The sequence below is a fragment of the Antedon bifida genome, chromosome 3 (assembly GCF_963402885.1).
Source record: "Antedon bifida chromosome 3, ecAntBifi1.1, whole genome shotgun sequence".
NCBI lineage: Eukaryota > Metazoa > Echinodermata > Crinoidea > Comatulida > Antedonidae > Antedon > Antedon bifida.
This window is the reverse complement of record NC_136228.1, coordinates 33575732-33598716: the sequence shown is the minus strand read 5'-3', so window position 1 is coordinate 33598716 and position 22985 is coordinate 33575732. Positions and strand designations below refer to the sequence as shown.

General features: G+C 31.7%; 3 protein-coding genes across 10 annotated transcripts in view; 1 reads left to right on the top strand and 2 right to left on the bottom strand.

Annotated features, from left to right (window-relative positions):
- Positions 1 to 15224, bottom strand: part of LOC144837970 (cGMP-specific 3',5'-cyclic phosphodiesterase-like) — a 29651-nt gene extending 14427 nt beyond the window's left edge. For 7 of the 8 annotated variants that reach the window (XR_013611595.1, XR_013611596.1, XM_078693290.1 and 4 more), the window contains exons 1-9: positions 14120 to 15224; positions 13071 to 13929; positions 11229 to 11387; positions 9556 to 9645; positions 8943 to 9083; positions 7696 to 7761; positions 4452 to 4516; positions 3451 to 3514; positions 2724 to 2915 (exon numbers count right to left, since the gene is read on the bottom strand). Coding sequence is in view for 6 of the 8 variants with exons in the window: in XM_078693290.1 (XP_078549416.1) it covers positions 2724 to 2915; positions 3451 to 3514; positions 4452 to 4516; positions 7696 to 7761; positions 8943 to 9083; positions 9556 to 9645; positions 11229 to 11387; positions 13071 to 13730 (1437 nt within the window). In the remaining 2 variants the exon portion in view is untranslated. The remainder of the gene's footprint in view (positions 1 to 2723; positions 2916 to 3450; positions 3515 to 4451; positions 4517 to 7695; positions 7762 to 8942; positions 9084 to 9555; positions 9646 to 11228; positions 11388 to 13070; positions 13930 to 14119) is intronic. The other variant, XM_078693291.1, reaches the window with a different exon arrangement.
- The window catches only part of LOC144837981 (uncharacterized), a 213204-nt gene that overhangs the window by 164967 nt on the left and 25252 nt on the right, over positions 1 to 22985 (top strand). The window lies entirely within an intron of this gene.
- On the bottom strand, positions 15374 to 22423 carry LOC144837995 (protein FRA10AC1 homolog). Its single transcript, XM_078693325.1, has 9 exons — positions 22333 to 22423; positions 21976 to 22010; positions 21820 to 21865; positions 21335 to 21411; positions 20633 to 20801; positions 20292 to 20451; positions 16513 to 16725; positions 16060 to 16123; positions 15374 to 15691 (listed from the first exon to the last, which is right to left on the bottom strand). Exons 1-9 carry the CDS (start codon positions 22348 to 22350, stop codon positions 15649 to 15651), a joined length of 825 nt encoding a protein of 274 aa, XP_078549451.1. The 5' UTR covers positions 22351 to 22423; the 3' UTR covers positions 15374 to 15648.

The following is a 22985-nucleotide window of genomic DNA, read 5'->3' as shown; positions in this document are numbered from 1 at the left end:
GTGATGTGGACATATATGGACATGATGATGTCATATCACTACTATATTTAAGCATATCACTACCATATTCGGGCACATCACACCATTTTTGTCAACTAGTTTGATAGTGTACACAGAGCTTTACAACCAGAACTAGTAGCAGCTTATTTAATCAAAAATATGATTGATCATCTATAATATTGCTGTAAAAGAAATATATGTGATACAAAATAAGCCTAGTACCACGAATTATAAAAATATTCAACCATAATTATGAAACATTACACTACTTGATCAGAATACAAAAATATTATATAAATCTGAATGCAATTAAAGTATTGACCAACAACCAAACAACTAACACAAAAAAAAACATCAATATTGAAAGAGAACATAATACCATATATTTATAATAACGCAAACAAGTATTTATGTTGAGTAGTAAGTTATTACTTAGATAGTATAAAAGCCATTACAGCACTCGGTAATAACCAAAAAGCTACATTAAAATATAGCTGTGCCTGTTTAAAATAATCACTCTCAAATGCCAACTTATCTTAATAGATATCTTTCAAGAGCGCAATAAAACTTACTAGCTTTGATTGCTTTTTGCATTAAATGTCATTATGTGTTTTCATGTGTATTATACATAGCTACCCCATTTTCATGAAAGCATAGTCTCACAGCTCTGTTTACACTATCAAACTTTATGTGACAACAAAATGTGATGTGCCCATATATGAACATGATGATGTCATATCACTACCATATTTATATATTATTATATATTATTTATTTTCAAACAATTTTTCAAAACATTGATTTTATAGGTATGACTCATGTGATTGGTCAAACTTGAAAAAAAAAAAATAGTTTGATAGTGTAGACAGAGCTTAAGAAAATAATTAACAAAACAAACGCGAACTGACATTAAGTTTAATTTTACGACAATATAATAACTATGTATTATGCAATCATTTATATAACATGCACCTAATACCTAATTTGTGTTTTAATCACAACTAAATTAAACTAAAAAGTTAATATATTGTATCATAATATTTGAAAATATAGACATTTCTGCCTCAAAAGAACTAACCGACATTAAGGATAAACAGTTCTCGACCCATGAAGAAAAATGAAGTCCTTATAAAGATCTTAATCAAAAGTGTGTTGTGCCCAAATATGGTAGTGATATGTTCAAATATGGTAGTGATATGACATCATCATGTTCATATATGGGCAATCACATTGTTTTGTCACATAAAGTTTGATAGTGAAGACAGATCTTTAATGCGTACTAATGTAACTGAAGTGAGATAAACTGCTAACACTCTATTACAAATGAGCAATATTCAAACAAAAATTCTATTCCTTTGTATCCAAGATGTAGGTCAGGTGATCCTACCAACAATTAATACGCAATCTTTTCAACTACAAAAACGGTGACAAACAAAACTCTTCAACTTAGTCTACAACCAGTTTGGCATAGCAAACAAACAGAATAAAATAGAGTATTAAATGTTTGAATTTCTATCATACTACTTTACTCCAGACACTCTTGAAAAACTAGTTTTAATAAATGTGATATTTAGTATGTTTAAATGTAGACATGTTAAACGAAGGTGACATTTAGAATGTCCTTGTTTAAATATGACATAAGCAACAAGTAATGAGGATGACATTTAGTGTCTTTGTTTAAATGTAACACAAGGGACATGTAGGGAAGGTGACAACATTTGTGGACAGGGATCAAATATTATTCATTGGTCATGAAAGATATAACACTAATTATTGTAATTATTAATTCAATACATTTGTATAACACCATTCCAAAGATCATTGCTTTACACTAAGTCATACATCATATGAAATGTATGGAAGGTTTGTGGATAATGGTCAGTTATTTATCCATTGGTCATTAAAAGCCTTGTACGCAATATGACCATGACAATTATTAATAATTCATTACATTAATATGAAACATAGGAATTATTATGGATAATGATCACAGAAATACTCATTGGTCATTTTAATGGTAATAGGTAGGTAATGGACTATGGCCATGGTAATTATAATTACCCTGAATATTATAACTCAATACAATACTTGATTGGAATAGCCAAGTTTATACATACAGTACAATCATGTTGTAGTAGCTACAAAAACTAAACTAGTAAAACTAAAACTCATTTTTTGGGTATTTTTGACAATTCTTGTACAGTATCATGTCTTGTGAAAATAAACATCCAACAGTATAGTGTCTGCTGAGGGCAACTGGGCACTACCATAGCATATAACTCCTAAATATTAACTTAGCCTAACTGTCTCAATACACTATACTACAATCCCACATGGGATGAAGATTGCTGTTAGAAGACTCGATACTGTAGGATATTATTTGTTGCTAGACCTGCTAATATATTGTCTAATAAATATCACATATTGTGACGCTCTTGTATTGATAACAAACAATAACAAATAATAATACATTTCCTATATATATCCTTATTTTAAAAATAATATTTTTTTGAAAATGTGTGTAGAATGTATTTTTTTTTGGGGTTTAATATTTCTTTGCTCTGTTCTGGGTTGACCATCAAGCAGGTGTTTAGCACTTGTTTGGTCTTTCCTTGCTTTTTATATTTGTTTTGTCTTTTTCTTTGTATTGTATATGGCAGAAATTGAATAAATAAATAAAGCATTTGTAGATAAGAATACACAAAAGAATAATGTTCCATTACCTCAAACGTAGTTTCATCTTGTTCACTAAACATGCTCCCATTCTCCTTGTTTAGAAGTTGCGCTATGCCTATTACAACACCTTCACTGTTGTATATGGGCATGCAAAGAGCTGTTTTGATTATGAAGTCTTTGTTTACTGGACATCCTCCTTTAAATTCTGTCTGAGCTTGGAAATCACAAATGTTCAACGTCTATATAAATATAATATCAATAACATTTTTAGAATATTTATGTTTGCGTATTGCACTTTCAGACTATTGTATAAAGCTCTGTTTACACTATCAAACTTTATGTGATAAAAAATTGTGATGTGCCCATGGACATGATGATGTCATATCACTACCATATTTGGTCATATCACTACCATATTTGGGCACATCACACATTTTTTGTCAAACTAGTTTGACAGAGCTTTAAGCGCATTAAAAATATGTTCAAAAATCAAAAATTATTAAAAATTTATCAAAAATATATTTATTACAATGTGTTTATTAAAATGTAGTTAATAAAAATGTATTATTAAAAATTTTATTAAAAATGTGTTTATTTCAAATTTAATTAGTAAAAATGTCTTGCTTATTATATTCTCATTACAAAATCTTGTCTTGTCATACTGTACAACATATATAGACATGCTGAGTATATATGTGTAAATAAATAAATAGTGTGTTAATATAAACATGCCGTTTGACATCCTATAGTTATCTAGCTATTGGATATACTTACCTGTTGATTGGTAGCCACATGCCTAGCCATTTGACTATGAACTGAATCTTTTACTTGCTCGGGGCTTTGGACACAAAACATTGCATTATGACGATTTTAATCATATCACCAAATAATTGTAAACATTAAAATCAGATTTTTTCATTACAATCATATTTTTAGAAAGTAAATCCCCTGCGATAATACGAATTCTGATAATTGTTTAACCGAGTGTGAATTACATGAGGGCGTGTGGCGCAGTGTGTTGGATGACTGATCGTGAGATCATGGTTTTAAACCAAGTCTCACTGCATTGCTTGTATCCTTAGGCAAGACACTTTACTTACATTTGCCTCTCTACATTCCACTTGGGGTAATAATGTGCAACGCATTGAGAGCTTGCTTATATACATTATATAAGAATGAAACTACTAAACTATTACTATTATTGTTACATTACAATTACTTCAGCGTAGGGCAGAACATCTCATAAACTAAAAATACAATTCAGTTTTGGCTTTACTATAATTTTTTGTTTTAAAAAATAAACTTAATTTTTCTCTTATTTTAAATTTACACAAATAGAATTTTGTGATCACTAGCGTTTAATTGACTGGTGTTAACAGATTGAAATTGCACAACATCGCAATTTGACAGAATAAAATCCTTTAATTTTAAAAAGGTCAGGAAATGAATACGAATTGATGGATTAACCAGGTGAGATGAAGATTACGTGAGTTTAAAATAATTACAGTATGACCACATAGCACTGTATCAAGCGAGTGAGATAAGATATCAGGTGTGTATGTATCTAGGCAACAGTCAATATTAATCAAACCTTTGCCGATGATGATAGTCAAATATTGTAGCACGATAATTAAAGCAAACATACTTTGCACAGTATATTTTCACTATGATACAGATTACATTTACATTTAATACGTCAAACATTTCAAAATGATTAAATTACTCAAATTCAGAATTAGATTATAATTCATAAATTGACATTGCGTTTACTGTACCTTAAGGTCGTAATCTCATTTTTTGATTCATAGCACAAATCAAACGCCTTGAAGAAACTCACTTCCTGTATAAGAAGAAAAAAGACATTTCAATGACAAGAATGATAAATATATCATTTCTTTTAAACTCTCTTTTCATACACCATCATTTTGTTTGGTGTGAAATAAAAAAAAAACAAACAACTCAGAGTAAAAAAAACCAGGGATTGGGGAACATGTACAAGCACCGGAAATGCACCAATGACACACCGAGACGCAATGTGAAAAGTACCGGTGTGGTTCACGGTCAGAAGGTTACCCTTGGCCGAACATTTATCTATTTAATTGTATTTATCATCCATATCGACATACAGGGCAGTATTTATTTTTTTTATTGCAAAACTTGCAATAAAAAAATTTATTGATGTGAAATGGGATCTCTCCAATGTTGATGTCTCTGGAGTTTATTTATTTTTTGTTTTAAAAATGTATTATTCCTCTTCCCCTCCCTTTTGAATGGTAAAAAGATGGACAATCCATTTTCAAATTCTCTCTTTCCATTTCACTATTAACTAATTAACACGTAGTTACTGAAGTAACTGCATTAGGATAACTTTGAAATGATCTAAATCTACTTTAAAACAGTCAAATTTAAATATATTTATATATTTATATACATGTTATCATTCATTTCAATGTGCCTATGAAGAATAGCTAACTAGAGTATAACAACAGCAGCATCAATTTAGTGTTATCAAACAAAGCAGGTAGTACGTGTACCGGAGGTGTGCCTTGATAAACATAGGAAGAATAAATGAGTATGGTAAACATGATATAAGTACAGTACATTCATTAGCATTCTTTAGTCACCACATATCCGCATACTAAATCATGTTGTTGATAACAAAACACCCAACATTGAGAAGGGACAATATCTTTGTTATGATAAGAACTGGTATTACCACTACGGTCCATTGGCTCTAGTGTTAAAACATATTTCTCCTCACTCATTTCATAGGAAAGTGTCTATTTAATAGGGTGTCACCTAAACAGGGGTGTCACCTAAACAGGGGTATCCCAAAGGATGTGATGTTCTGTATAAATCAACAGGCAATACAAAATAAAAAGTACACTTTTTTTTTGAAGTGGTACTGTATTTTGATTTATAATGATAATCTAAAGTAGTTTTAACATTTTTTTAAAATACAATTAATGTTAATTTAATATTTATATTTTCTCAAAATATCATAATGAATGATTATGTGAACTAAAATTAATTCTGAAAGGTACATATTTTGGGAAAAACCAGACATTTTAGGCATGTTTCGATTTTCTGATAGTTAATAATAATAATAATAATAAATGAAAACTTGTATAGCGCCGTTATCCCCACCTATGTGGAGCTCATGGCGCTTTGTGCATTAGCAACGTGCGAGTACATCAGCGAATAGCGACTCTATCTTTAAAAAACATGTTTAATGGTGACTGGGAAAACCTGGACAAATAAAATAATGGTCTATCAGATACAGTTTTAATTTGTTTCTAAGTAGTATATAAATCAAGAGGCAATCTGCCACTGCCTCTTTAAAGTGAATTAATTTTCAAAATTAACCATTTGGTGTACGTGCTGTAACTAAGGCAGTAATAAATGAGGTATTTTCAAATCACTTACTACTTAGCACAGTATGTAGTATACTGTAAATTGCCGAGAAAATAAAAAATTCATCCACAATTGACGTCAATAGTTGACTTTTACATAATATTAATCAATTTGTAATGTACTAGAGTTCAACTTAACTAATTTTTGATTTTGTTGTAGTTTATTTTTTATAATAAAAACAATATTACCACGCCGCACGGTGGTGAAGATATACAAAGAACATTAAACTTAATACAACTTTCCTTTCTGTAAATAAAAAAAACAATTTCTTTTTGCTGCCGATTTGAAAGGTTATTCAGCATTAAGTAGGATAGCACAAAACAGATTTTCATGACATGCACGCAATCACCAGCCCACGTTTGTGGTTCTACCTGGAGATTATGCGAAGGCTTAGTCCTAAAATTGAGACATTAACTTACGATTGACACACATGCAGGGCAGCAACATGTACAAAAGAAAATGTCAATTTCTGGTCAATCATGGAACTTTCATTCAGTTTCAAGATCGACCAATTAAAAAAAAATACAAGATGCACTAACAATAATTATAACACACTTGAGAGTATCCTTGCTATCTGATTGGTTATTTTTGTATCACATGCCGTTCAGTATTAGTTCTACTAAAGGGTAAAAGTGATATTCAATGGTACTATTAAATGGTAGGCTAATATTGCATGTTTAAATTTTTGTAAACATTTTGGAATGCGAGGCTGGTGACGGTTACCAACCTAGCGTGCACTCAATCATCTATAACTGCTCTACTATGCAGCCACAATTTGAGCACTGCTTTTCATAATGGCCATAGCCTTCAACATTTATTCAAGTAATAATAACAGCAAATTGAATACAAATTTACTTTAGAATACCTCTGTACAAGGTGTGTTATAAAACAAATAATTTCATTGAATGGAACCTTGCTAATCAACTTGTAAACATTCACTAAATGCAATAACAATAATGTAAAATACGCAACTAGGGTGATAGAACAGTGTACACTGAAAATACCAAGAAACAAACAAGCAATTAACTGAGTATCAAAGTTAATACAAATCTGTTAAAAACAGTGTTTTGAATAACAATTAAAGATGAATTATTCCCTTTTTTTTGTATAAATGCCATTTTTAGTGGAACAATACATCTTTAAAGAGCTACACAAAGAACAATAAAGGAATGATTTTAATTGTTTAATTATCATACTAAAAATAAGAAAGAAAAATAATTATTTTCCACAATAATGTATTAGTAGAGAAACAAATAGATTAGAAAAACAAATAAATGTTAGCACTAAGAATTTAATTAAATTAAGATTTAACAAAATTAGTACTGGAATGTTAGAATTACGGGAGCAGAATGGGTTAATTATTAAAGCTTTGTTTCCACTGGGACGCAAGGCAAGGACAAAATCGTAATGCAAATAATTTGACCAATCACAACGCAGTAATCATATAAATTGTCTCTTGTGATTGGTCTGTTCACCTGCGTTGGACTTATTACGTCCTTGCTTTACGTTTGAGTTGGAAACAAGCTCATCAGTGTTTATATTGCTCTTTAGACTAAAAAAATAATCTAACAAGACAAATAAAACAACAAAGTTAGGTAAACCTACCTCTTGAGATAAAATTGGTTTCTGCTGTTTGATTCGTACAGACGTCTCAAAAAGACTGTGAAGTCCCTAGTACATAATGCATGCATGAAGTGCAGACGAATTAATGAAATGATTTTTGTTGTGATATATACAGAGAAAGTGTTTTATGCGAACATATAAAGAAAAAAATATTGAAAAAAAGGTAAAATAATAAAAAAAAGAACAAGACACTAAGTGATGCAAAGAGTGTTACATAATAAATGTGTAGGGCTGACAAGAGAGAATCTTGATTGTTAATTGATTAAATAAACAATAAAATATGGTCTATTTGTTGTCCTTGTATTCCAGTCCACTCAGACAGGACAGTCACTGTCTTTGCCTCTCACTTGCCTTGTGAAGGACTAGTGTAAAGAAATGTTCTCTCTGTTTCACATAAATTTTTTTGGCTTAATTTTGTTTGTATCTCCATTGATATCAAGTCACGGATACACACAGCATTGTCATTTTTTTAGTAATTTGCCTTTGTATTTATATAATTTTATGATATACAGTACAGGGAATAATTTCGCCAGTGTAGCAGAGCAAAAAGCTACTGTATACAAAACTACCTTATTGCAACACATTTCTTAAATTGTGTAGCAAAAAATACAAAACTATGTTTCTGGACTCAAAAAATCAGTTTGATTAGCAATATTACTAAACAAAATTTCAAAAAGGAAATTTTTCCCTGATATATGGTACAGTACAATTTGAAAACCCTCTTGGCAGCCCCAGATATGGTGAGGCATTTGGTCAGTAATGAATGGAACAGAAGCATCTTTATGAATACAGAACTGTTTGTGTATTAAACTAGTTCATATATGTTAGTTTGCATACTTCTTAGACAGACTACCGTCTCAGATCTCCCTTAGGTACTCAATACAATAGTAGGTACTTAAGCCTGTTGTCACAACTACTTACCTTTACCCTTTAAGTATGTCTGCTTAGCTTCTTAAATCATTTTAAATATAATGTCTTAAGTTTTATAAATCCTGTAAGACTTCCCTTTAAATTCCTCATTACTTTATTAACATCATAGTAGTGCTTATAAATTAATGAAAGTGCGGTATAATAAATAATTGAGATTTTATAGTTCCATTAAAAACCATATTACACAATTAAATGAAATGTAATGACATACATTTGATTCATCTCAGGATGTGCAAACAATACTCAAATAAAGAAGATAAGTAGATTTCTGAAATGTAATACTGTTAAAATAAACTCACCGACGATTGGTGTGTCTGTAGTATAAACACCATACAGCGTTCGCACCTTAGCAACTCCATAGCCTCTACCATTATCTGGTTCACTACTTTTTGCAGATCCATTTGTTCTTCAAAAATTCCTCGTGCAAGTTGAAGCATCATCTAAATTATCAAATTAATAACTATTTTATACTGTTTGGTAATCAACTCCTAGATGAGTAAATGTTATATTAGTAGAAAAGCCAAATTTGTAATTTTTTTGCCATAAGGAATCCTGAGTTAAATAAAGCAATCAATGTCCTTACTGTATATTTCGTAACATTAATTGGTACCTAAGGAATTTAGTACTTTTCATGTATTTTATGTGTGTGGTTTGTCTGTGTGAAGTTTCCTTAAATTGGGAAGTACAGTATAGTACGATGATGGATCAAGTCAATGTCTTTTTTTTTTCCTACAAAAGTGTTTAACTTTATTAAAACTGTGAAATGGCCTATTGAAAGTCTTTTTTTATAAATCTTCATTGTTCATGTTTTTGGGGGACAATACATCTTAATTCTACTGTATTATTATAATATATAAAACAATTTTCAGTCTTAGCCTAAAATTGTTTTTTCTGGTATTTTTATAATCTTACCTGATTCCTTTTATATTCATTGATTGAGATTTCAAACAGTTGAGCATTTATAATACCTATCCCACAAAAGGTAAGGTAGTTTTTGAATACCTAAAAAGTATAAACAGATAAAATGAAACTTTATCTTTATCAAAGTAGACAACTTGCTAATAACTGTCAAAATTACATAGCTGCGACATTCTTGACTGGTGGTGCCTAAGATTTCGGACGCTAGTAGACATATACTATACACAAATAACTAGTTTATTTAACTAATTAATTGCTAATTTTTAGAGGCTGTCACTGTCATAATATGCTTCATATAAAGGCCAACTCAGACAGCATCGTACAATGAGGCCCAACGAGATGACTGACTGGCCCTCGCCCTCTGAGTTGGCCTTTAGGGACAAAAACTCAAGAGCAAGAGGCGTACAAATAAGGCAGCTTATTTTTCGCGCCGCGTCTTTTAGGCAGTTATATAGAGGATGGAAGCATTTTTGCCGAATAGTGTGTATAGATGGAAAATTCTTTGATTTGTGTGTACATTTGTCGGCGGCTGGGAAATTAGAGTTTTGTTTACTGGAATGTTGGGGTATGTGAGTCACTAATGCCTTGGGAAGTAACGCCTCTACCCCGGAATATGTATAGTACAATATATTTTAGTTTAGTTTAGGACTTTGTTCATTACTCTATTTTACCTTTTACTTAAGGTGTCTGAATACAATTATATAAAGGATAGATTAAATAATAATATATATTCGTACTAACATGTATATATATAAAATAAGTAAAAAAAAAAAAAGAAAAAGAGAGAAAGGGTAAAGGGAAGAAGGGAAGAAGGAGAAGAAAAAGGAAAAGAGAAAAAAAAATAAATAAAAAAAATAATAATTATAAATAAATAAGATTAAGAAACTCAGTTTCTCTCTGTAAAAGAATAAATAAATAAATAAATAAATAAATCCAGTTGCAACAACAATAAGATTAAAATTTGTCCAGGATGCTTTATAACTTTATTCATTTTTAAGTCATAAATTTTAAAATAAAATGATTAATACTACTAGCTACGACGTCCACTATTAAGTTAGATATGATAATATAAAACAAAATCTGAAAAAAGTGAGTGAAGAGCGAGCCATTACGATTCAATATTTTGAACTTTAGAATATTGAATAATTATGAATTGCCTCGGTTTTTTTTTTTTACTTTATAATATGACAAAGAAGTATATTTAAAGCAAATGAAACTAAAACATTATACAGTTTTATTGGAGTAAAATAAGGCAATAAAAAACTATCAAAAATTCAATAAGTGGACAATTATTAAATTTATATTTAATGTGATGAATATATTAAATTCTTCAGGCTGTTTTCAATTAATGCAAATTAAACTATAAACTCATCTATGGAACAGTTTCATTGGATTTCAATTTAATGGATACAGCAAAGATAATACCGAGTAAGTCCTTACTCGTATTTGTGTCTCATCAGAATTAAAATTTAATAACAACACAGGAAAGGTTTAATTTTAATTTTTCAATGTCATTTAAACCAATCACATTAGACAATGATGATCAAATTGATGGTCAGACGTGAATAACAGCCAACATTCTTCATTATAACACTTGTATTCATTCATTATAGTTTCATAATTAGTCTTTGTCTCTGTAGGTGAAGACAATAATTAATGGATCTAACCTCTTCGTCTTTAGCAGTAAACTCGTGTGAGCCAGTGATCTTATTCATAACCTGTGCTACACCAATCACTTCGCCATCATGGTTACAGATTGGCATACACAGTATACTGTGGGTCTTATAGCCAGTTCTTCTATCAACTTCACGATTGAATCTTGGGTCCTGAAAATAACATTTTTTTTAATATGAGTGCAGGCCTTGTCTTTTAAGGCGAGCGAGTGCGATCACTCACCTAACACACTCCTAAACTGTCCTTGAGGAGTGCGATTCACAACACGCTTAAATTTAATTTCTACACACCAAAATACAAACAGCACACCTACAGCACCCTGAATGTATTGAGAAGTGCAATTTGTAGCACACCTATAATTTTCAAAAGACAAGGCCTGGAGTGTATGTGTGTGTTTTAAAGTGTTACGGTTCAACAAACAACTTCTGAATTTACACCAAAAAAAAAAAACTTATGAAATCATCAAACCTATGAAAAATGCAATAAAATGAGTGTTTAAACTTGTACACGCTACTGGGAGCTCTTCTTGTTGTTAGTGTTAAAGCTCAGTTTCCAATAAGATACAACCTAAAGACATAGGTACCGTATGCAAAATACAAATGGATGCAAACGTTTACCTTTTTTACTGACAGCATATGGAAAATCAAATCAAACTAGGCTTAGTCAACCTAATCTGTTAAATACAGTATTATTATTTTTTATTAATTTGTACGTAATTGTACTTTTTATGGATCAAGGATTCTGAAATAAAAGATTGAATGAATGAATGAATGAATAAATAAATGCACACAATAAATAATTAGCAGGTTATATTGCATTGCAACAGATTGTTTCTTAAGTGGAAACCACACTAATTAAGCATTGGTGTAATCATGATATTTGTGTTCTTTGATCAAACACTTAATTGTCTAATGTCGTATTTTTTACCTACACAACTGTTCACATCTACATCAAAGCTACTCAACACTTTATTAGTTAATTAGAAAAAGGCTAACTTTGTACTTGGATACAAGTTTTAATAATAATAATAATCTAGCCCGAGTTTATTGACACAGAAGGTGTGTTCTAGAAATCCATTATTCATTTTCCAAAAGTTCTGCCACTTGGAAAAAGCACTATAGTTTACGAACATTACGGAATTTTAAGTCGTTTTTAAGCACATTAGAAAATAACTGTAATTGTATGCCCTTGAATTATCTGAAAAAGCGCTCTTAATAATATTTTTATTCCTGCAGAGTTGACAATTGCTAATTCTCTATCGTTTGTTTGAATGTTTTATCTACAGAAAATCAATGGCTGGGTGGGTTTAAACAAATTTTGTAATGGCCTTTAAAAATGCAAATATTACGAATTTATAAATAATGATCTCTTTATATTGTCAAAATGTAAAATAAAAATGTTGGCCCATAGGTCTATTTGAGGATACAATTAAATAACTAAAGATATAATCTTTTATGACATCACCACCAATATCAATTACTATATAATATCCTTGGGTATAATCCCACCACAAACAGGCATATCCCAGGGTATAGTTCCAGTATTGACTTTTGGTCTGGATGTAGGCCAGTTCAGATGAGTTTTTACAAGAAATGCTTACCAATCATCTTTTCCCTGAACCTGCGTTTCCACGGGTATAGTCTCACCCCCAAAGTCAGCCAAATTTCGTGTTCTAGTTGGGGGAGGGGGGGGGGGGGGGGGGGTAGAATTATACCAGAGGAGATAAGGTATCTAAATTGCAGTAAAATTCAGTTAATCATTCAAGCAATCAAACAAAATATAAAGTACTTAATATTTGGAAAAATACAATTAAATGAAATTTTGATAGAACTTACCTCATATGCATCTTTTATATTGACAGTCTCTTTAGTTTGCGCCACATGTCCTGCAATTCCATGACCAAATGGTATCTTAATTTCTTCTTCAGCAGTGTGAACTGAATCTTCCACGGTTGAATGCTCCGTCACATCAAATAGCTTTGAAACTAAAAATCGCTGATCTTTTGGTCCCCGAACAAGAAACAAACTACATCGATCTCCGTTGGTCAGTATACTAACATTCATAAGAATTTTGTGGCACAGTGTGTTCATGTCAAGTTCATTTGCAATATCCCGGATTAATTCCATGAACAATTCTTTTTCATCAAGTTTGGCAAGAGCACTCTTGTTGCTAAATTTACGTTTTCCTGATCCACCAATACAGGTCGGCGAAAGTAAATTTCTGACATTTCCACTCATGCCAGTAAACGACTTTCTGAAATTTTTCAGAAGTGTGCCCCTGCTTCCTGACATTTCTGGCAAAGAATCTGATGCTACACCTCCTGTAGTAAACATTGACTGATCTTTCTTGGAAGCAAGCCATGAATTAACATGCTCATACGTAGCTTTAGACTGGAATATTTCTGCCATAGCATTTGGATTTTTGTCCAAATATTCCTTAACTTTCTCAAATGTAATTTCATTTGGTGGGTTTGACTGTTTTGTAATACTTGCCATTTTTAACGGATGTCAGGTCCTGTAGGCTTAGAGTAATGTCCAATCCGTTGCTTCAGTAATTAATTTCCATCATCAGCAACAAGAAAGAAATGCCTACCACCTAAGGCTAAGCCCGGCTTATCAACCTACTCCTCAGGAGGCTTAGCCTAGGCCTAGCTTAAAATCGTGGACGGACAGTGAACGTACAGCGCACACAAAACTGTGTAAACAGACACAAGTTTATTATTGATGACAGAAATGTCAATATCAAGCCTAATAACACATTAAGCTGGGTTAAAATCCCTTATAACCGTACTCTGTTGGGACATATGGACACATCTAATCACACTCATTCCCAATTAACAACATAAATTGCTGAATATAACAACAAAAATAGTTTATATTATTACCTACACTCTAGGCTACATGAGGCTAGGCGCTCTGTTGATTTGCAGCAGGCAAAATTCAGGCGAACAAACTCAGTCTTCGGCCTCCGCTGTACCGCCAAAAAGAGACACACGATCTTTCGCTAACTACAGTGCGTAATAAGTTCAGATTCATAATGAATATTCATTAAGGTGCCTAAATGTACAAATGTCATTGGTTTATTGATATGACTAATTAAAAAGCAGCAATGTGATTGGTCAGATGGTAAAACTCGAGTTTAAGGCGTTAAATAAACTTTTTTTATGTATTATTCTTTCGAAAATACATATTTAAAGATGTATTGTCCCACTGAAAAATATTTTTTTTAAATTTTTTTTGTTGAATATGCCATTTAATGTCACATAAAAGTTATGGACTTCGACCAAAAATTGGATCGAAAAAAATTTATTTACCTGAAAAAACTGGAATTTAAAGCAAAAATGGTCAAATTGGCTGCCAGTCAATGGATTTTTGGTTGAATTTAACCATTTATCATGTTATTTTATAAGTGAAAACATTATTTTTTTCCGTTTTTTTTCTACGGAAGTGATTCACTTTATTAAAACAACAAAATAACCTATTCAAAATCTGATTTAATTAATCTTCATTTTTCATGTTTTCGGGGGACAATACATCTTTAAGTATATATTCATTATTTTACTCTATATGTATATATAATCTTCATACAATTTTATTTGAACAAATGGGTATTCAGACTGGAATTAAAGTAGGCTAAAAATCAAAAACTGACATAACAACTATGATCATTGTACATTGAAAATAAGTCACTGTTTCCTTTTAAAAACTGTTTAAAACTGATTCCAATTGTTCTCACTTGTTTGGATTTTTACATTGAACTAATAATTTGAATGTAGTAAAAATACAAACTAAACAAAATATTGTTGTAGTAATTCTAGATGCTTTTAAAATGCATTTCTACAGTTTGTAGATTAATTAAAACTATTTATTATTATTTATTTGAGCTTCACATTTTTACCTTTAAAATATTTTAAACATTTCTTAAACAGTTTTAATTACTGTAGTATCAGTATTAATTGTTGTAGACCTTTATGGTATTTCAATTTGCTTATTAAAGTTGTTTTAATTCTTATAATGCTTTTATACATGTATGTACTGCACCTATGAGCAATCACTGATTGGATATATTGTGCATTAAATGTTTTTATTATTATTATTCACATGGCAAAAGCAGTAAATACACACCTCTGAAAACTCACTCAAGTTAAATAAACTTTAAATGTATTTAATAATGACTATAACATTTCTCATAATCTACATCTAGTACACGAACGCCCAAGTGTTCTCATTGGTTTTATGTTTTGTATTAAAAATTGAGAGAGATGTCAAAGATAAAGTTTCATATTTATCTAATCATAAATTATCTTCATCAGACCATCACACCTGTATAAGATGTGCACCAAAGTTATTTGTCAACAGAGATCAAACTTGTATACAGTTTCTTGCCAGCGACAATCTCACATTGGATATGTGATTACAAAAACATATCCTCAAAGTATTCTTCAAATTCGTCTTCCCTGAAAAATAGAGAATAAATGTACTACTGTATTACAATGGAGGATAACGTATTTCTCCCTAGTACAGTACTACGTTTATCAAACGTCACAATTACTAAATACTGTTTTACAAATATTCCTATAAAGAAAGCAAAATGATTCTAATATCCAGCATTATTTTAAATCCATTTCAGACAACTTTCTTAAAACTGAACTTCTTGGGCTGGCTTAAAATAGTTTTGCTTAGTTATGCATGAATTGTTATATATTTAAAATAATATTAATGTGAATACTGGTAACTTAATAAACTTGTTAAATATCACTCAGAAATATTGTATTTTTGGTTAACTCTACTTACTCATGTCATAATCAGTACCAAACACCCTTACCTTGTTTTCTTTTCAGGTAAACTTACAGGACCTGACCACACATTAGATTCTTTATGAGTATAGCCTAAAAAACAAACATGATAAAGCAAAGTAGCAATAGAAAGGATATGTATATATATAAAACGATTTATAGATTATCATCAAGAAGGAGAGAGTCAATAGATAATAAAATATTACAAATATTGACAGCTAATTGGCATAAAGGCGGTTTATAGGAGAATTATACAGATATAAATAGACTCAATTTCATATTGCAGTTTTTCTTTAAAGCTCTGTTTACACTATCAAACTAGTTTGCCAAAAAAAAGTATGATGTGCCCAAATATGGTAATGATATGCTTAAATATGGTAGTGATATGACATCATCCATAAATAGGCACGCCGCACATCACATATTTTTGTCACGTAAAGTTTGATAGTCTAGACCGAGCTTAAGAAACAATAGTTACTTACTTCCTTCTTTACTTGTAGATTTATCTGCCTCCTCCTCATCATTACTCGATTCTTCACTTGAACTACCATGTTTTGACTTCTTATGTTTTCTTTTATGTTTCCTTTTATGTTTCTTACTTGATTTTTTAATATGTTTTTGTTTTCGTGGAATCTTTGTAACTTCTTTTTTCTGGTGACAATAGTTTAATTTATATGAGCAGTCAGGACAAAGACCTTGAAAATATAAAAATTATAAAAGTAGTTACAGTATTTAGAAGTTTTCAACATAATTATTATTAAGAGAAACGATCCCCTCCTCTTTTTCGAATAGTGTACCAAGTTTTTTTAACATGCAGTATATGTACACAGGACCAACAGCTTTACATCCCATCCGGAGGACAGGAAATACATAAACATTCAGCATAATCATTATTATTATGCAAAGAGAAACGATCCCCTTCTCTTTTTTCGAATAGTGTACCAAGTTTTTTAACATGCAGTATATGTACACTGGACCGACAGCTTTACATCCCATCCGAAGGATGAGGAAATACATATGTAATGAAAACAATATGAAAGGTTTTATTATACCAATAATGGCAGTGTACACCCCATTGTGTCAACAAGCCACTAAGTAAACATGACCATGGTAAGTAATGAAATTATTTATCAGTAACCTTAAAAGATAACACACTAAATACAACTTTGTACCGTTAATATATGCTACTGTTTGGACTAAAAAACACATTGCTATTTTATCATTCTGGTGACTAAAGTTGTAGCCACCAGTACGGTTGGTAAGGTTTCAACCCGATCACTTTTTCACAGAGCTTTTGACAACCCAGTGATTTGAACAGGGATTGTTCACATTTCTTGTGACAACTGCAACACGATTTTTCTTTTCTTTCTTCTTCTTCTATCACTGTATATGTTTGGTTTAGGCCTACCTAGGCACAAACAGTGCTATATCAGTGAGTATAAGGGTACAAAAGACAGACTAGCATTCAGTTAAGTTTTGCAACTAAGTATAAGGAATACTTAGTTGCCATTACCAAACCATAAGGATAACAGAAAGGAATAGGTTAGTAACCTATGGATGAACTCTAAATATAGAATTAGTATTGAAGAATTTTTATGAATTAAAAGATTAAAGAAACATATCCAGCAAAATGCAGTCTATGTCTAGTACGCTGAAACGAAAGCTGTCTAGAATACCATCCGAAGGATTTGGGCTTGGAAGCACTCTGCTACTTAAACCTCATGAAATCTCATATAAAGACTTGGACATTCAAGGGAGTTTAGAACGCAAGAATGGACTTAAAGCATCAAGAGTTCTTTGGTCTAAGAAGGCAACAGTCCTGTGGGAAGTCGATAGTATCGGACAAGATATCAGCGATTTGCTTGAAATAAAACATTCAAATGTTTTGAAAGTTTTTGGTTCAGTTGTTTCTGATAAACCATCTATTCCTATTTTACTTTTAGAATATGCATCTGGAGGCAACTTATTCAACTACATTCATCGATCGGATACACCGATACCAAAACAGCAATTTTTTAACTTTGTTTACGATTCATTTCAAGCCGTTGCTTATCTACATCAGTCTAACATTGTCCATAAGCATATCAAATCTAAGAACTTCTTGGTCTTCCCACAAGGTCTCAAAATCTGTAATTTCAGTAAATTAAAAACTGAAAAGAACAGTGATGGAGTAAGCGAGGATTGGAGATGGTCAGCCCCTGAAACGTTGATTCATCCGCAACAAGCAAGTAAGCAGTCGGATATTTACTCTCTGTTGATAGTTGTATGGGAACTACTGACCGGTAAGCTACCATATGCAGAACTAGACGTCAGATGCAAACCAAGAATTATTAATGAAAATCTTAGACCATCACTCCCAACGACCATTAAAAGAAGCATGGTTAAGATCTTCAGCAACGGTTGGCACCAAGATCCTGCTAAGCGCTCCAGCCTCGCTGATACGCAGCAAGACCTTTCCTTGTACGCACTTGAAAACGGCTTGGCCTACTATAAATTCAACCAATCATCGTTTGACATGTTGTCTGTCAAAGGCAAAGAAAAACTACAGGAATGTAAATCCGTCTTGGACGTTATAGCTGTATCAAACCGGACAGTAGCTGTTCACACAATCTCAAACAACAGAACATACAATGTTGACATATTTCTCATTCACAATGACTCCTTTGTAGCAGTGAATTCTGTAAGTGATGAAAATTTGAATCAGATAACCTTATACAGGATCTGCGAAATGAAACAGAAGATCGTTGCGATTGGTGGAAAACTCGATTTTGATGACATCATCCTGACGACTATAAGCATCGAAGGTCAACGAGAAGATGAATGTTTATTAAAAAGCCATTTTGCTTGGTATAAATGTCAAAGTATAGCTTGTGACAACCATGGCAACAGGTATATACTGATACTGCAAGCTACCCATACCTGGCAATGCTTGAAGTATGATAAAGATGGTAAACCAAGTGGTTTAATATTCACACATAGAGGTCTTAGTGCGGCGCCGAAAGTACTAATACAAAATAACTCTATCTGGTGCGCGCTTGAATCAAATATTGGAGTTTATGATCTTGTAGGAAATAGACTAACTACTTTGAAGTTCTCATTTGAAGATCTTGCAATCTCTAAAGCCGGTTTCCTGGTTACAACAGTTGCCTATGAAAATAACTTACATCTGCTAAGCTATACAGGTGCACAGATCAAAACATTTACAATTCAAAAAGATGAGAATGATGACACACAGGTTACATTCCTAACAGATAAGAGTATGGTTCTTACAACCAATGATACAATTGAGTTGGTTGAGCTTTTCAGCATTGACTAACATGTGGTGGTCGATTGGTTATGATGTATTACTGCATTGGCTACCCGATCCAGCAGAGAATTGATTTTAAGATCACACTGTATCTGTACAACAGTGTTCATAAAGTTGCCCCAAAATATATGCAAGATATCATTAATTTGCATGAGCCTCGTCATTCTGGCGTTAGATCATCCATGGACAATTTACGCCTTTCTGTCCCTGCCACAAAAATGGGTTTTTCCGACAGTGCGTTCTCTGTCCATGGTCCGAAACTTTGGAACAGCATCCCTTTGGATATCCGACAGGTTCCTAGCCCTTTTAAGAAACAACTAAAATGTATTTGTTCCCTAAGTAGCATTTTCATTTATTTTTTGTATGTGGTTTTTGATAATCTTTCTGTACAGCGCTTTGATCTTCTGGAAAGGCGCTTTATAAATAATGAATAATAATATTATAACACACCTAAATATATATTCTTGTCATTTGATTGGATGGTATAATAATGAATGTTTGTATTCATGGAATGGTACAAATAATTTCATTCAGTGAAATATGAAATTCTATTATCATCTTTCACAAAGGAAATTATTTGTACTATCGCACTCATAACCATTTATTTGTATATTATCAAGTTATTAGTAGCCATACAATAGCATTACTATATAATCATATGCTGTTAATAAATGAATAATCTATTTTAACTCCTGGGTCAAATCATAAAAAATAGTAATTTCAATTAAGAACATAAATAAGCCCTATATCAAATTATTCATACAATAAATGAACATGAATAGCCTTATTTCCTGGAATGTTCTTTTTATGATATTTTTTTTTTTCATCATTGATATACGTTCAATAAACATTAATATTAAAATCATTGTTGTGTTGTCATTTGTAATCAGTCATGGTTTAAAATGCAACAAAGGTACCGACAACCACCATAAATGATTTTGAGAGACAACTTACGTAATTTCACTAGAGCGTTTTTCTTTTCACCATGTTCCATGTACCCAAAGTTTACCTCCCATGTTTTTAAACCCTCCGACTCGGAACATCGTTTATTACCGCATGAGAACTGTCCTTTTCCTGTAATAACTTCATTGTCTACTCGCCACCTAAGAGCAATCTTTAAAACAAGTATGTTTTAGTGCGAGTCAAATGGCCAAGCGGTTAAGGCAGGGTCGCCGTTTACCGTACCTAAAGAGCCAGGAATATAAGCCGACTCACTCCTAGTTCTGGTGGTGCACCCTCAAAAAAATGTTTATTCTTATTATGATAGGAAAACTAATTGTAATATTTTGACTAACCTTATTATCTTTGTAACAGCTTAAGTCAGATATACAATACTCTTTGAACAGTTTATCCCAGTATTTTTTAGCAAGTTCCTTTGCCCAGTTTTTGTCTTCTTCATCAGCAGCTGTCCAAAGAAAGCGATGGTTTTCATGGATCACATCAATATCTGTTTTATCATTTGACCTGAAATTAAAATCAATAATTTTTTTCACTTTCATTTTTCTCACTTTTTAATTAATTGAAATATTGCATATAGTATATCAATTGTGTTGTGTAGCGATATGTAAATTGTATATGAATAATACTGTCAAATTATAGTGCTCATATTCGGTATATGCAGAGGTGTTGATGATAAGAAACCAAACAGACAAAGAAGGATTTACATTGAACCAGGACATCATTCTGGAAACCTAAAGCCTTGTCTACACTATCAAAACTTTATGTGACAAAAAAGTGTGATGTGCCCAAATATGTTAGTGATATGCTTAAATATGGTAGTGATATGACATCATCATGTCCATATATGGGCACATCACATTTTTTGTCACATAAAGTTTGATAGTGTAAGGCTTTAGATATGTCTTTTACGTTAGCAATGCTATCAAGACACAGTGTCCATCTTTCCCAAGATACATTTCTCAACAAGTTGCATGTAACTTCTGGATGGAAAGAAAAACAGATGTATATATTATTACATTTAATAATGTGTGGCATACCTGTCCCGTTGGAGTATTTGAGTTGCTCCAGGATAATACAGCATGTAGTTATTCACAAACTGCTTATGTCTTGTGTACTAGGCAGAACATTAAGGTAAACGTTTGAACAAGCCAATGAGTAATACAACTTTCATGTGCACTTACCTAATGGTTTTAAATTTGTATAGCGTATAATACAAATAGTCTCTATGCACTGTGGACTCTTTTCAACTACATGTTTCTCCCCAAAGGATCATGTCACGTCAGTGCAGACACTTTAAGGCTCTCTCTCATCTGTCCACAACACAGTGGCTGTGTGTGTAGTAGTACACCGGGGTAAACCCTACTCGTCTCGAAAGATGTATTAGGTTCTTTAAAGTGCACACGAGCTAGATGTGTGTACACTGGACCTACAGTTTATAGTCCATCTGAGAAAATTTGTTCTACCACCAGAACCAGGTAGTGACTGAGCCTCAAAGATTTTATTTTACAAAATAAAAGGATACTGCATCTACTGCCAATAGGTTAACCCTATAGTTTGCTTGCTTATGCCTGTGAAATTAATCCAATCAAAAATTCATTATTTTATTGTGCATTATTGATCTCTGCATTAAAGAAAAGGATAATTTCACTTTCTTGATTAATAATAAAGCATACTTTACCTTTTAGTCTGACTTGCACCTTCATCTCTGGATGCCTAATAATGAATAAGAAAATACGGGAAATGATTACGCATTCAATTTTATACACTTTTTTGTGGTACGAATAGACCAGACCCACAGCCAAAGGTGCGTCAAAGTGGGTGTGGGCCTAGGCTAACTTGCCATCAGCATACACACAGTTGGCCTGACTAGAGGAGCGCCTCCTAGATCTAACTTTAGGTTATACACTAAGCTTAAATTATTTTAATCGAGGCACCTCTTACTTTCATTTTTTTTAAATTAATTGCACTATAAATTTAGTGACTGAGCATAATAGTAAAATTATTATTATTAAAATAAGTTACTTAAGTAACTTACCCTTTTCAACTTCTCCATATTGACAAATTGTTGAATGCAATTAATGTAACGGAAGTCACACGTGCTATGGCGCTGCCCTCATGCGGGGGTGTGTAGATTGTTAACGTACGTATAATCATAGAGATATTATAGTGAACAATTATCTCTATGGATTAACCAACATATTTTTATTTTGTTACACGTTTCCATGGTAACAAAATGTCCATAAATTATTAAAAATTGTGCATTTATAGTACAATTAACTAGTGAAAAAATGGGCATAATGTGATTCATAATTAAAGAACTATCTTTGATTTGTATGTATTTTTGCGATTAAAGGACATCTTTTTAATAATTAATCATTTAATATATCTGAAGAAAGAACAATGATTAATTTTTAAAATGTCGAGAGGCGTTTTTTGTAAGAAAAATTTCTTGTTTATAAATATATTAATATTATAATATTACATGAGAAATTAAACGTAATGTGAACACTTAATGGAACAAAATATTAAATAGAATCAATTACATTCATATGTATTCTACCTTTATTTCAACTATTCTCAATCAAACTCATAAAAAATACATTGACTAATTGTCAACTTTACATAAATTTATATTTATTTTATTACTGTATTTATATATTAGAGAAAAATTAAAATTACTATTTTAAA

Excerpts from the sequence above, each read along its gene's own strand:
- LOC144837995 (XM_078693325.1), bottom strand. Across the intron at positions 20,452-20,632 it reads GCTGTTACAAAGATAATAAG|ATTGCTCTTAGGTGGCGAGT; the intron begins GTTAGTCAAAAT and ends CTTGTTTTAAAG. Across the intron at positions 16,124-16,512 it reads ATCTACAAGTAAAGAAGGAA|GCTATACTCATAAAGAATCT; the intron begins GTAAGTAACTAT and ends TTTGTTTTTTAG.